Source organism: Triturus cristatus, chromosome 2_1 (genome assembly GCF_964204655.1).
Source record: "Triturus cristatus chromosome 2_1, aTriCri1.1, whole genome shotgun sequence".
NCBI classification, from domain to species: domain Eukaryota; kingdom Metazoa; phylum Chordata; class Amphibia; order Caudata; family Salamandridae; genus Triturus; species Triturus cristatus.
In genome coordinates, this window is record NC_140581.1 from 660,445,900 (window position 1) to 660,460,238 (window position 14,339).

The window sequence follows — 14,339 nt, forward strand, 5'->3', positions numbered from 1 at the left end:
GCCCGAACTGCCAAGCCAGGTCCTCCCTGGACTGGAAACAAGCATCCTAGGACCGGTTTCGGGCTTTCAGCCCTCATCAGCCAGGATAGCTTGATTCCAGTGGCATGGAGAGCAAGGGACTCACGTCTGAGCATACCCTTCCCACTCGGGGTGACAAATGCAAAAACAACAATTGATGGACAGAATGCAGAACAATGTCATACATTCACCCCAGTACAGAGATCTGGGCCTAAATCCATCGTTTTTTTGCTCACCATGCCATTCCAGTTTGAACCCAGCCATATGCAAATCAGTCTTGACCCTGTGCCCCCTGGGAACAGTCCAGCCCGAACTGCCAAGCCAGGTCCTCCCTGGACTGGAAACAAGCATCCTAGGACCGGTTTCGGGCTTTCAGCCCTCATCAGCCAGGATAGCTTGATTCCAGTGGCATGGAGAGCAAGGGACTCACGTCTGAGCATACCCTTCCCACTCGGGGTGACAAATGCAAAAACAACAATTGATGGACAGAATGCAGAACAATGTCATACATTCACCCCAGTACAGAGATCTGGGCCTAAATCCATCGTTTTTTTGCTCACCATGCCATTCCAGTTTGAACCCAGCCATATGCAAATCAGTCTTGACCCTGTGCCCCCTGGGAACAGTCCAGCCCGAACTGCCAAGCCAGGTCCTCCCTGGACTGGAAACAAGCATCCTAGGACCGGTTTCTGGCTGAAGATGGCTGAAATGCCAGAAACCGGTCCTAGGAAGCTTGTTTCCGGTCCAGGGAAGGCATGGCTTGGCAGTTCGGGCTGGACTGTTCCCATGAGGCACAGGTTCAGACTGATTTGCATATAGCCATGTCTGAACTGGGGTGGCAGAGTGGGCTAAAGAACGGTGATGGATCAAACCCAGATCTGTTGACTGGGTGTGAGTGTTTGATTGGTTCTGATGCTCCGTCCATCACCACCCCCTTTTGTACCGCTTTGTTCACCATAAGTTGGCAGGGTATGCTCAGACGTGAGTCCCTTGCTCACTTTGCCACTGGATTCAAGCAAGCCTGGCTGAAGATGGCTGAAATGCCAGAAACCGGTCCTAGGAAGCTTGTTTCCGGTCCAGGGAAGGCATGGCTTGGCAGTTCGGGCTGGACTGTTCCCATGAGGCACAGGTTCAGACTGATTTGCATATAGCCATGTCTGAACTGGGGTGGCAGAGTGGGCTAAAGAACGGTGATGGATCAAACCCAGATCTGTTGACTGGGTGTGAGTGTTTGATTGGTTCTGATGCTCCGTCCATCACCACCCCCTTTTGTACCGCTCTGCATATTTGTTAGGCATCTCTGTGGGCATCAGTACACATGTTCTCAGGTCCCTCCTGCCCATCGCCCCTATTAAGGAGGTTACTTACCTTCTATAACACTTTTTTGGTATATACTCTATTTAACCACAGATTCCTCAGTGTATACTCTACTTAATCACAGATTCCTCAGTGCTCTTTCATCTCCCCATTCTGTGATATGGGCTCATCAATCTAAAAACCACCCCAATCTAGGAATCTACTAACTGCTTCTTTCAGTATGCTGATAGGCTTCGTATCTGATGGTGCAAAAGAGATCTGAAAGAAACACGTTAGTTAGATTCCTCACCTTAGAATATCCCCAGGCGTCAGACTGGATCCGGAAGATTTTTCGTCAGCAATACCCCTTGCGCGTCGCTAGGCGTCGTCTGCGGCTCCGCGTCCGTCGTCGGCGTCGTGCGCCGGGATGACGTCGTCGGAGTACTTAGACGCCGCCCTCGCGCGCTGACGTCAGTTCTTCTTTTTTCCGCGCCAGTAAGCGCAGATCCGGGAGAGCTACCCCTTTAGTCAATTTTTGACTAACTTTTTTGATCCTTTTTGATCCTGTCTATCGACACCGGTGCCGGTAGGATGCCTGGGTTTAAAGCCTGTACGGACTGTAGCCGATTGATGTCGGTTACGGACCATCACCGCCGGTGCCTGTACTGTTTGGGCCTCGACCACGACGCGGAGTCGTGCTCGGACTGTAAGGCCCTGACCTCGAAGGCTAGACGGGAGCGGTCCCGTAAGCTCCTCGAGATTCGCCACTCGGCTCCGCGCGCCTCTCGATCCCGGTCCAGGAGGAGGTCCAAGGATCGGTCGCGGAGCCGCAGCCGACGTCACCATCGGTCGTCGGGATCAAAGTCTTCGGGTAAGTCGAAGCATTCCAAGAAGTCCAAGAGGCGACATCGCTCTTCGGACTCCCCTCGCCGGTCGCGCGACTCGGTCGAAGGTCAGGGTGGTTCCACCCCCGCGGCTCCGTCGGAGCCGCAGGCGCCGCGTCCGTCCCCATACCCTCCGGTCCCTGGGACTAACGCGACGCCGGCGGAAGTCAGTGCCTTCCTCTCGGCCATGAGGAACCTGGCTCCGCCGTCGGCGCCCGCTGGTGCGCCTTCGGGCCCCGCGGACCCGACTGGGCTGCCTTGCCAGCCGGCGGCTCCGGCCCCGGCGCCGTTGACGGCTCCGGCCTCGACGCCGCAAGCGCCCGAGGGACCCGTTCTCGAGTCCCCGTCGACGCCGGTCGACCTCGTCACGCCTCCTCCACCGGCGTCGACTCCGGTTCCACCCCCGACGCCGACGTCGACCCCGGTGGACGTCGTGCCCCAGTTCAGTCCCGCTCCGGGCCCGGCGCCGGTCCGGCGTCGATGGACGCCGAGATCGGCGCCGCTAGAGACACATTTTGTCTACCGCCCGGCTCCGTTACTTTCTCCTCTACACCAGGAGTCGGATGATGGGGACTACTGGGAGGGATCCGAGGATCCTATGGCCCATCAGGCCCAACTGTCCCAGGACTGGGCAGATGAACTGGGGGAGGCCAGTGGTCTGGATACCTCGCCAGACACTGGATTCATCTCTCCTCCGACTGTGGCTTCGGAGGAGGGTGCTGCTTTCTCCGTGGTGCTGCGCAAGGCGGCCGCAGCCCTTGGGCTCGAGCTACCTGCCGTGGCTGTGAGGACGAACGTCACTGTCTGCAGCAAGCTCCACTGAGCCTCTGCTGCCATTCAATGAGGCCCTCACTGACGTTCTACAGGGCACCTGGTCCAAGCCCTCCACAGTTCCTCCTGTGGACAGGAACGTTGCCAGGCGCCACCGCCCTGCTCCGGGCGACCCCAGTTTTCTGTCCCAACACCCTACCCCTGAGAGCCTGGTTATCCAGGCCTCCACCTCCCAATCCTCTTTCCCGACCGCCCCGCCGGACCGGGATTCCAAGAGACTGGAGCAGTTTGGCAAGAAACTGTTCTCTTCCCTTAGTTTGGGCCTGCGGTCTTTGAACACCGCTTGTCTCTTGGACCGTTATTCCCACTCTCTGTGGGATGCGGTGGAGAACGCGCTGCCCCTGTGTCCGGAGGAGGTCCAGACACGACTTACCCAGGCTCTGGCCGATGGGAGGGATGCAGCGCGACATGCTATACGTTGTGGGCTTGACACCACGGACTCGCTGGGTAGGGCCATTTCCACCCCTGTGGCGCTTCGACGTCACGCCTGGCTGCGGTTGTAACGCCCTGAACGTCTCAGGATCGTTTAACAGACACGACAATGAGGACGCAACCACTTGTGAAGGGTTAGTTCTTTTAATGAAGGCAAATAAAATACAAAGAACAAACAAAAGTTATAGTCACTGGAATCCTCCAGGCTAAGTACGTTACCAGCCCACAGCACGGATGGCAACGATCCCGGCGTATGCCAACAGAGGGCAGAAATGAAATGGCCGACAATGCCAATCGGTAAGCTGTGAGGGGCACGAAGAGTGTTGGGGAGAATCGAGGAGTCAGGGAAACACCCAGCCGGGGTCTCTACCTGAAGGGAGCAGCCGCTCAACCTCTTCCTCAGACTGCACCGGGACGCGGAGTCACCTCCTGGTGATGCGTCACCGATACCCCAATCACAAGCAAGAAGACTGAACCGAGAGCAGCCGCTCGATCGATCCTGTGGACTTCCGAGTCTGTAACGCGGCAAACACCTCCTGGTGTGCGTTACAGCTGGCAGTCCCTGTGTCTCTGGTCGGGCTGGGAGTTACGACTCCAACCAGCAAAAGCGCCACTGCGCTTGGACTCAGCCGAGTCAAAAAGCGAAGCTCAATGGTTGACCGGTAGAGCTTCCGGGTCCTTCACAGGTGACGATGGGGCAAGACACGGCCCAGGGAGTAACGACTCGACCTACCTCCGTTCTTGCCTTACTGGAGCACCACTCCGGAACACTGCTCTTCACGAAGCAGGTACGTCGGTGTAAACACAATATCCGACAGCCTTGTACCTCCCGGTTCCTCCCTTTATAGGGCGTGTTTTCCTTGAGTTATGTAACCGCTCTCCTGTTTACATAAGGGCGTGTTTCCCTTGAGTTATGTAACAGCTCTCCTGTTTACATAAGGGCGTGTTTCCCTTGAGTTATGTAACAGCTCTCCTGTTTACATAAGGGCGTGTTTCCCTTGTATGACAGGAATTCTTGACAGTACATCCTCCCTCTCAGCGGCTCCCCACGGGTCCAGCGCTGGCAGGAAAACGCCGAGGGAACAAGGAGACCAAGCGCGGAGCATGAACCCCTTCAGCCGGTTCCCATGAATGCTCCTCCGGGCCATAGCCTTTCCACGCAACCAGGTACCACAGCTTCCCCCTGCGCCATTTGGACGCCCGTATGCCCGACACTTCATACTCCACCTCCGACTCCACGCATACCGGCCTAGGTGTCCCAGACGGCTTGGAGGGTGCTGGTTTGAGCAATGATACATGAAAGACAGGGTGTATCCGCAATGACTGGGGCAAGCACACCTTCACGTTCACGGGACCCATACACTTGGTAATTCGATAGGGGCCCATGTACTTGGGATGGAACACACTGTTCTTTCGAAACCTCATGTTTCTTGTGGATATCCAGACGTAGTCTCCAGTGCGGTACAGTGGCCCGGGCCTTCTCTTCCTATCTGCCGCAGCCTTGTATCTTCTCTTGGCCTCTATTAGGACAGCCCTTGAGCGCATCAACGTGTCTTTTATGTGTGCCACCCTGTCCGCTGTGGCGGGAATCCTGTCCTCTCTGAACGGATGTAGAAATGGCAAGAACCTGGGATGTTGGCCATAGTTGCTATAGAACGGAGATGACTGTGTGGAGCTGTGAGTGGCGTTGTTATAGGCTATCTCTGCAACCCATAGCAAGTCGACCCATTCTTCCCTGCCCTGGTCCACAAAACATCGCAGATACTGTTTGAGCGTTTGGTTCAGGCGCTCGGTTTGGCCGTCCGTTTGAGGGTGGTAGCTGGTGGACAGGGCGGTCTTAACATGCAGCGCAGTGCACCAAGTCTTCCAGAATTGCGCAGTAAACTGCGACCCCCGGTCCGACACGATCACCCCAGGTAATCCATGCAGTCGTACCACATTCTTTAGGAGTAGTGACGCCAATTCCCCGGCCGTAGGGACTCTCTTGCAGGGGATGAAGTGCCCCATTTTCGTCAAGTAATCCACCACCACCAGTATTGCCGTCATCCCCTGGTCTACCGGTAGGCCCACCACGAAGTCCAGTGATATGCTATCCCATGGTCTATCCGGGGTCGGAAGTGGATGTAAGAGCCCTTGGGTTCGGCCATGGTCGGCCTTCATGGTAGCACACGTAGGACACTCCTGTCCCCACCTCCTGACATCCACTCTCATGGTTGGCCACCAGAAATGCCGTCCCATGCTAGCCACCGTTTTTTCAAAGCCCAAATGACCTGCGCATGGAGAGTCATGGCACCAGATGAATGCTTGTTTCCTTAGCCTAGGCGTGGGTATCAATAGGCACCTGCCCTTCAGGGGTATCCCGTCCTTCAGCTGCCATTCTCTGTGACTGAGGAGCCACCTCCGCCATGCGAATGACCTGATCCCTCTCTTTATTCCCCTCAGGAAAGTATCCGGTTGGATAACCCCCAATACCATCCTCGGGGAAATGATGGAACGCTCGGTTGCAGGCAATGGTTCCTTAACTGCAGATTGACGGGACAGGGCGTCCGCCTTCCGGTTTTCCGTCCCCGGCCGATATGTGATGCGGAAGTTGAACCCCGCAAAGAAGATCATCCACCGCAGCTGCCTGGGAAAAAGGTGTCTAGTGGCCGTCATGAACTGTAGGTTCCGATGGTCCGTGTACACCGATACCACATGTCTTGCCCCCATCAACCAATGCCTCCATTCGGTGAAGGCGTCCTTGATTGCGAGAAGCTCCTTCTCCGCAATATGGTAGTTGCGTTCGGCGTCGTTGAGTTTGCGGGACATGTACGCAACGGGATGAAGCACCCCTGTGTCGTGGTTGCGTTGGGACAAGATAGCCCCCAGCGCCACATCCGACGCGTCCGCTTCCACCACGTAGGGGAGATCCGGATCGGGGTGAGCCAACACCGGCGCCTTACCAAAGGCGCTTTTCAGGGCCTCAAAGGCTTTGTTCGCTTCAGGGGACCAGACAAACTCCTTGGACTTCCTCAGTAGCTGTGTGATTGGGGCCACCACTCCTGAAAATCCATCTATAAACCGCCTGTAAAAGTTGGCGAAGCCAATGAAACTTTGGACGTCCTTCACGCTTTGGGGCACCGGCCATTCTTTCACCGCCTTGATCTTTCGTTCTGCCATCTCCTGTCCCTCTGGACTCAGCATCACTCCGAGGAATTCCACGGATGTGACGTGGAAGTCACACTTGCTGAGTTTACAAAACAGCATGTTTTCCCTCAGCTTTTGGAGCACAGCTTTGACGTGGTGTACGTGCTCCTCCACACTGGACGAATAGATGAGGATGTCGTCGATATATACGACCACGTAGATATCCAACTCCTCTCTGAATACCTCATTCAAAAAGTACTGAAAGGCTGCCGGGGCGTTGCACAGACCGAACGGCATGACGAGGTACTCAAAAAGGCCGAACCTGGTCTTAAAGGCGGTCTTCCACTCGTCTCCGTCCCTCATGCGCACCAGATGGTATGCCCCTTTCAAATCCAACTTGGTGTAGATACGAGCTTTCTTGACCTGTTCCAGAAGTACACTGATGAGAGGCAAGGGGTACCGATTTTTTATGGTTATCGCATTCAATGCCCTAAAGTCCACACAGGCTCTCAGCTCCCCATTAGCCTTCGGGATGAAGAAGAGTGGCGAGGCGGCCGGAGACTTGGACGGGCGGATGAATCCTAGCTTGAGGAGTTTATCCAGGTACCCCCGGAGATGCACGTTTTCAGGCTCCGTCAGGGCATACAGCCTGCCGCTGGGAACGCTGGCCCCTGGCACCAGGTCGATCTGGCAGTCAAACTGTCTATGTGGTGGTAGCACTTCCGCCTTCACCTCATCAAATACATCCTCAAAACTGTGATAAGCCTGGGGGAGAGCCACATCTTTTTCTGCCGCTGTAGCCACCGTCTGACTCCCGCTCTCATCTGCGTCAAGGGATTCCGTTCTTATTCCACAATGCAGGATGCAATACGGTGACGTCATTTCGATGCGATGTGTTGGCCAATCCACAAAGGGGTTGTGTTTCTGTAGCCACGGCAATCCCAATATGACGCCATATTGGGGCGCTCGGATGATGTTAAAATCGATTTGTTCCAAATGGTTCCTCCCATATCTCATCGGAAGGACCCCCGTGTGCTGTCCGATGGGCCCCGTCACCAATCGCCTTCCGTCTACCGCATAGACGTCTTCGGTTTGGCAGGGCATTCACGTACGTAGTGGCCTTTTTTGCCACAATATAGGCACAATCCTTGTTTACGGCGTGACTCTTTCTCCGTGGCTGTGAGGCTCGCTCGTATTGCGCTGATGTCCATGGGTTCTCCCTTGGATGCGGTGGAAGTTTCAGGACTTCCCACCGTCACATAGGATGGAAGGGATTTTCCTTTTCTCCCATGATCCCCCTTTCTTTCACTTAGCCTATGTTCCAGCCGTAATACCAGGTTGATAAGGCCCTCACATGTCTTGGGTTGAGGGTCAATATGAGCCACGGCGTCCTTGAGCTCATCGCACAGCCCGTGATGGAAGAGCGCCGTCTGTTTAGCAACAGGCCACTTGGTTTCCGCAACCAGCCTTCGGAACGCGTTGAGATACTGCACCAGGTCGTTGGATCCCTGTCTCAACTCAAGCATTTCACGGTCCGCCGTGTACGAGTCAGCCCTTCTGTCGAATACCTTCAGGAATTCCTCGCGAAAAGCACCCCAATCACATAAGAGGGGGTCGTCCCTGCTCACCAGAGGTACGGCCCATTGTGCCGCGTTTCCAGCCAAATAGGATATAAGGAAAGCCACACGAGCCTGACTCGTGGGGAACGCCTTTGGTTTGCACGATAAATGTAGCGCCACTTGTGTGAGGAATACCTGAACTGTGTTAGGATCCCCACTGTACCTCTCTGGTGTTGCCAAGGGGATGGCTACCGGCATTTCCACTACTACCGCAGGGGTCTGGTTCGTGAGGGAGGTGCTGGGCGTGAGCGGGTCCAATTGGATAGCATCCAGTCTGGCTTTTACATCGGCTGTTTCTTGCCTAGAGGCAGCCACTTCAACTTGCATGGCTGCTAAAGCAGCCAGCACATCATCAAGTGTTGCCATGTCTGTTATCGACCGGGAGACAGTTAGTGTTATTAAGGTCGGATATTTTGTAACGCCCTGAACGTCTCAGGATCGTTTAACAGACACGACAATGAGGACGCAACCACTTGTGAAGGGTTAGTTCTTTTAATGAAGGCAAATAAAATACAAAGAACAAACAAAAGTTATAGTCACTGGAATCCTCCAGGCTAAGTACGTTACCAGCCCACAGCACGGATGGTCCTAACCGTCCTCTGCATATTCGCCGATCCCGGCGTATGCCAACAGAGGGCAGAAATGAAATGGCCGACAATGCCAATCGGTAGGCTGTGAGGGGCACGAAGAGTGTTGGGGAGAATCGAGGAGTCAGGGAAACACCCAGCCGGGGTCTCTACCTGAAGGGAGCAGCCGCTCAACCTCTTCCTCAGACTGCACCGGGACGCGGAGTCACCTCCTGGTGATGCGTCACCGATACCCCAATCACAAGCAAGAAGACTGAACCGAGAGCAGCCGCTCGATCGATCCTGTGGACTTCCGAGTCTGTAACGCGGCAAACACCTCCTGGTGTGCGTTACAGCTGGCAGTCCCTGTGTCTCTGGTCGGGCTGGGAGTTACGACTCCAACCAGCAAAAGCGCCACTGCGCTTGGACTCAGCCGAGTCAAAAAGCGAAGCTCAATGGTTGACCGGTAGAGCTTCCGGGTCCTTCACAGGTGACGATGGGGCAAGACACGGCCCAGGGAGTAACGACTCGACCTACCTCCGTTCTTGCCTTACTGGAGCACCACTCCGGAACACTGCTCTTCACGAAGCAGGTACGTCGGTGTAAACACAATATCCGACAGCCTTGTACCTCCCGGTTCCTCCCTTTATAGGGCGTGTTTTCCTTGAGTTATGTAACCGCTCTCCTGTTTACATAAGGGCGTGTTTCCCTTGAGTTATGTAACAGCTCTCCTGTTTACATAAGGGCGTGTTTCCCTTGAGTTATGTAACAGCTCTCCTGTTTACATAAGGGCGTGTTTCCCTTGTATGACAGGAATTCTTGACAGCGGTCCACGTCGTTTTCCGGCGATGTCCAGAGCACTCTCATGGACATGCCGTTTGATGGCACTCGCCTGTTTGGCGAGAAGGCGGACAGTGCGCTGAACCGCTTTAAGGACTCCCGGGCTACGGCCAAGTCCTTGGGCCTCTCGGCCCCGCGGTCGCAATCTTCCGCTTTTCGCCCCTTTCGTGGCCAAGGAAGGGGTGCCTCCTCACGTGCGTCTAGCCACCAGCCGCAGAACCAACCTGCGCTCGGTCGCGGACGTGGTTTCCGCCGAGGCGGATCTGGAGGACGACGAGGTCAGCCCACATCCACCCCGGCAGCATCCGCCTCAAAGCCTTCCTAGTCCGAGCTTTCAGGCCCATTCCACGCCAGTGGGCGGCAGAGTTCGCCATCACCTGCTCCACTGGCGGTCCATCACATCGGACAGGTGGGTGCTGCAAATCGTCCGAAGGGGCTACTCCCTCCCCTTCGAGACGACCCCTCCAGCCATGCCACCGCAGCACCACCATATCTCGGGGGATCATTTGCATCTTCTCCACGAGGAGGTTTCCGCCCTCTTGGCCAAGGGGGCCGTCGAGCGCGCTCCGAGCCCAGAAGTAGGTCGTGGTTGTTATTCCCACTACTTTCTGGTTCCCAAGAAGGGCAAAGGGGGCCTACGCCCTATCTTGGACCTTTGGAACGTCAATGCCTTCCTCCGGAAGGAACGGTTCAAGATGTTGACTTTGGCTCAGGTTCTAGCTGCCCTAGACCCCGGAGACTGGATGGTAGCGTTGGACTTGCAGGACGCTTATTTCCACATCCCCGTCCTGCCGGCCCACCGGCGTTACCTGCGGTTCACGGTGGGCCAAGAGCACTTTCAGTTTACCGTGCTCCCCTTCGGCCTCACCAGTGCCCCTCGGGTGTTCACGAAAGTGATGGCGGTGGTCGCAGCTCATCTGCGCAGATCAGGGGTTCCAGTCTTCCCCTATCTCGACGACTGGTTGTTGAAGGCGGGCTCGCCCCAGGCAGTCGTCTCCCACCTCCAGACTACGGCGGATCTCCTGCATTTGCTGGGGTTTTCCATCAACGTGCCGAAGTCACACCTGAGTCCCTCTCAGAAGCTCCTTTTCATCGGAGCGGTTCTCGATTCGGCGCAGTTCCGGGTCTATCCACCGGAACAGCGGGTCCGGGATATACAGGCCCTGATTCCCATCTTTCGGCCTCTATCCTCGGTTTCGGTCAGGCTAGTGTTGCGGCTTCTGGGGCTGATGGCCTCCTGCATCCTACTAGTGCATCACGCCAGGCGGCGCATGCGGGCTCTGCAGTGGGACCTGAAGTTTCAGTGGGCCCAGCATCATGGCAACCTGTCCGACCATGTCTTGATCTCGGAGGGCACTGCACAGCAGTTGCAGTGGTGGCTCACGGACCGCGATTGGGTCATGGGCAGGAGCCTCTCCCTTCCCCAACCGGAGCATGTCGTAGTGACAGATGCGTCCCTCCTGGGATGGGGTGGCCATATGGGAGAGGCGGAGATCAGAGGCCTCTGGTCTCCGGCGGAGTCTCGTCTCCACATCAACCTGTTGGAGTTGAGAGCGATCCGACTTGCACTGAAAGCCTTCCTTCCCTCTGTCAGGGGCAGTGTCGTGCAGGTGTTCACGGACAACACCACGCCATGTGGTATTGCAACAAACAGGGCGGGGTGGGGTCGTGGACCCTTTGTCAGGAGGCTCTGCGCCTCTGGACGTGGCTGGAACACCAGGGCGTCACCCTAGTGGTTCAACATCTGGCGGGCTCTCTGAACGCCAGAGCGGACGAACTCAGCCGCCGTTGCATGATGGATCACGAATGGCGTCTGAACTCCGAAGTGGCGCAAGGTCTCTTTCAGCAGTGGGGAGAGCCTTGGTTAGATCTATTCGCCACCGAAGAGAACGCGCAATGTCAGCAGTTCTGCGCGTTGGAATTTCCAAGGCGGCACTCGCTCGGCGACGCTTTTCGTCACGAGTGGAGTTGCGGTCTGTTGTACGCCTTTCCGTCTATACCACTTCTGCCCAGAGTGCTGAAGAAGATCAGGCACGACCGGGCCCAAGTCATCTTGGTGGCTCCGGATTGGGCGCGAAGATACTGGTATCCCGAGCTACTCAGTATGTTGACCGATCCCCCGATACGTCTGCCCCTTCGGGAGGATCTTCTGTCGCAGCAGCAGGGGACGGTCCTCCACCCGAACCTGTCCAGCCTCCACCTCCATGCGTGGAGATTGAGCGGCGGCAGTTGATGCCATTTGACTTGCCTCCTGAAGTCTGTGATATCATTCTGGCAGCCAGGCGTCCCTCCACAAAGACGGTATACGCCTGCCGGTGGAACAAATTTGTGGCATGGTGCACAGCAAAGGCTGTGGATCCCCTTTCCGCCCCTCTTTCTGAGGTTCTCCTCTTTCTTCTTTCTCTGGCCCGGCAGGGCTCTGCCCTGGGCACCCTGAAAGGTTATCTTGCTGCCATCTCTGCCTTCTTGCGGCTTCCTGATCAGCCTTCTCTTTTCAAGTCCCCTGTGGTTACACGCTTTCTAAAAGGCATTACTCACACGTTCCCTCCTGTCCCTTTTGTAATGCCTAAGTGGGACTTGAATCTGGTCTTGACATTCCTGATGTGCGCTCCCTTTGAGCCTCTTCACAATTGTCCTCTTCGTCTTCTGACTCTTAAGACTGCTTTTCTGGTAGCCATCACCTCGGCTAGACGGGTGAGTGAGCTCCAGGCTTTATCTTCAAAGCCTCCTTTTCTGTCTGTTCATCCGGACAAGGTTGTCCTTCGGCCTCGTCCCTCCTTTCTTCCGAAAGTGGTGACTCCATTTCATCTTGGGCAGTCTGTCACCTTGCCCACCTTCTTTCCGCCTCCGCATCCTTCCAAAGAGGAAGAGAGGCTCCACCGTCTGGACCCAAAACGTGCGCTCTCCTTTTATTTGGACCGCACAAAGCAGTTCCGGGTGGACGACCAACTTTTCGTTGGATACGTGGGTGCTAAGAAGGAGAAAGCTGTGCACAAACGGACCATCTCTCGGTGGGTCGTTTTGTGCATCAAAATTTGTTACTCTTTGGCAAAAAAGGACCCTCCTGTTGGGCTGCGCGCCCATTCTACTCGGGCCACGGCAGCTACTACTGCCTTGGGACGGGGAGTCCCTTTGCAGGACATCTGTCAGGCGGCGACGTGGGCTTCGCTACGCACGTTTGCCAGGCATTATTGCCTTGACAGCCAAGTCCGGAGGGATGGCTTCTTTGGCCGTTCTGTCCTCCAGGACTTTCTGGTGTGATCTTGGTTCGCAGACCCACCACCGGGGATGGTATTGCTTGGGTATCTATTCTAAGGTGAGGAATCTAACTAACGTGTTTCTTTCAGATGAACAAGTTACTTACCTTCGGTAACGATGTATCTGTAAGAAACATTAGTTAGTTAGATTCCTCACCGACCCACCCATCCTCCCCGTTCTGTGAACTGACATCTAGGGTTAAGGTTATCCTTCTCAGGCCCCTAGATTTTATTTTTGGCACCAGTGTCGGTCTTTGCATGGCTCTGCGTTCCTGGCGCGGAAGGCTATGTACAAGAACTGACGTCAGCGCGCGAGGGCGGCGTCTAAGTACTCCGACGACGTCAACCCGGCGCACGACGCCGACGACGGACGCGGAGCCGCAGACAACGCCTAGCGACGCGCAAGGGGTATTGCTGACGAAAAATCTTCCGGATCCAGTCTGACGCCTGGGGATATTCTAAGGTGAGGAATCTAACTAACTAATGTTTCTTACAGATACATCGTTACCGAAGGTAAGTAACTTGTTCTTCATGAAAGAAACTGACATCATTGCTCAAGGGTGGCGCTTTTGTGCGGATCCGTTTATCACTTCTAGAGTGTAATGGCGACAAGCGGAGTTGCACAGTACTACCTGCTGGCACCCAGAAACGCTGCTTTGAATTTTCCAGGTGAGTCTGAGGATATTCAGAAGGTGATGAATCTGCAGCTAGATTGAGTATACACCAGAAAGAGCATTACCGAACACAAGTAACTTGTTAATTTTACATATTATTTACATTGGGCATTACGATACTTACTGTTCCTTTTATCCTTTTCCCTTCTCGATCCAGTTCTTCGATGTAATAGCAACGAGTGAGAAGCCATTGGCAGAGCAGGACTGGTATCACGGTGCAATCCCTAGAATTGAAGCCCAAGAACTTTTAAAACAGCAAGGAGATTTCTTGGTGCGAGAAAGCCATGGGAAACCTGGTGAATATGTCCTTTCCGTATTTTCGGATGCACAACGGAGGCACTTTATCATACAATATGCTGATGTAGGTCTCTGTGGTAACATATTATTAATTGTGTTATGATAAACTTCAGATATTTTCTCAGATGTTTGATAAATCTCAGTAAATGTGTATGTCAATTATAACTTTAATAATTATTTCTTATCGTTGTGCGTCCTCAACAGTGATCAACCAAATGGAACTTTTCAGATGAGAGACCCAAAACCAGAATCCAATCCACTGCTAAATAAAATAATGGTGATGGAGCTGGTTGAGGCTGAACATTATTCAAAAGTATATTAAGTGCTCTGTCTTCACCGATTCACTGTTGCATGAAAAATGAAGACACCCACTACATCCCAACCTAGTTGGTATAACATGTAATATCTTCAGTAAGAAATACCTGTTGCTCCCTTTTCTAATTGCAAAGAGGATAGTTCTGTACTATAGGATAAACGTTCAGTAATATGTTGCGTGGAT

At 54.6% G+C, this 14,339-nt stretch overlaps 1 protein-coding gene across 2 annotated transcripts in view; it reads left to right on the forward strand.

The window, feature by feature from the left end:
• The window catches only part of FER (FER tyrosine kinase), a 1,023,934-nt gene that overhangs the window by 507,571 nt on the left and 502,024 nt on the right, over positions 1 to 14,339 (forward strand). For both annotated transcript variants that reach the window (XM_085632578.1, XM_085632580.1), the window contains exon 11: positions 13,701 to 13,904. In XM_085632578.1, coding sequence (XP_085488704.1) covers positions 13,701 to 13,904 — 204 coding nt within the window. The remainder of the gene's footprint in view (positions 1 to 13,700; positions 13,905 to 14,339) is intronic.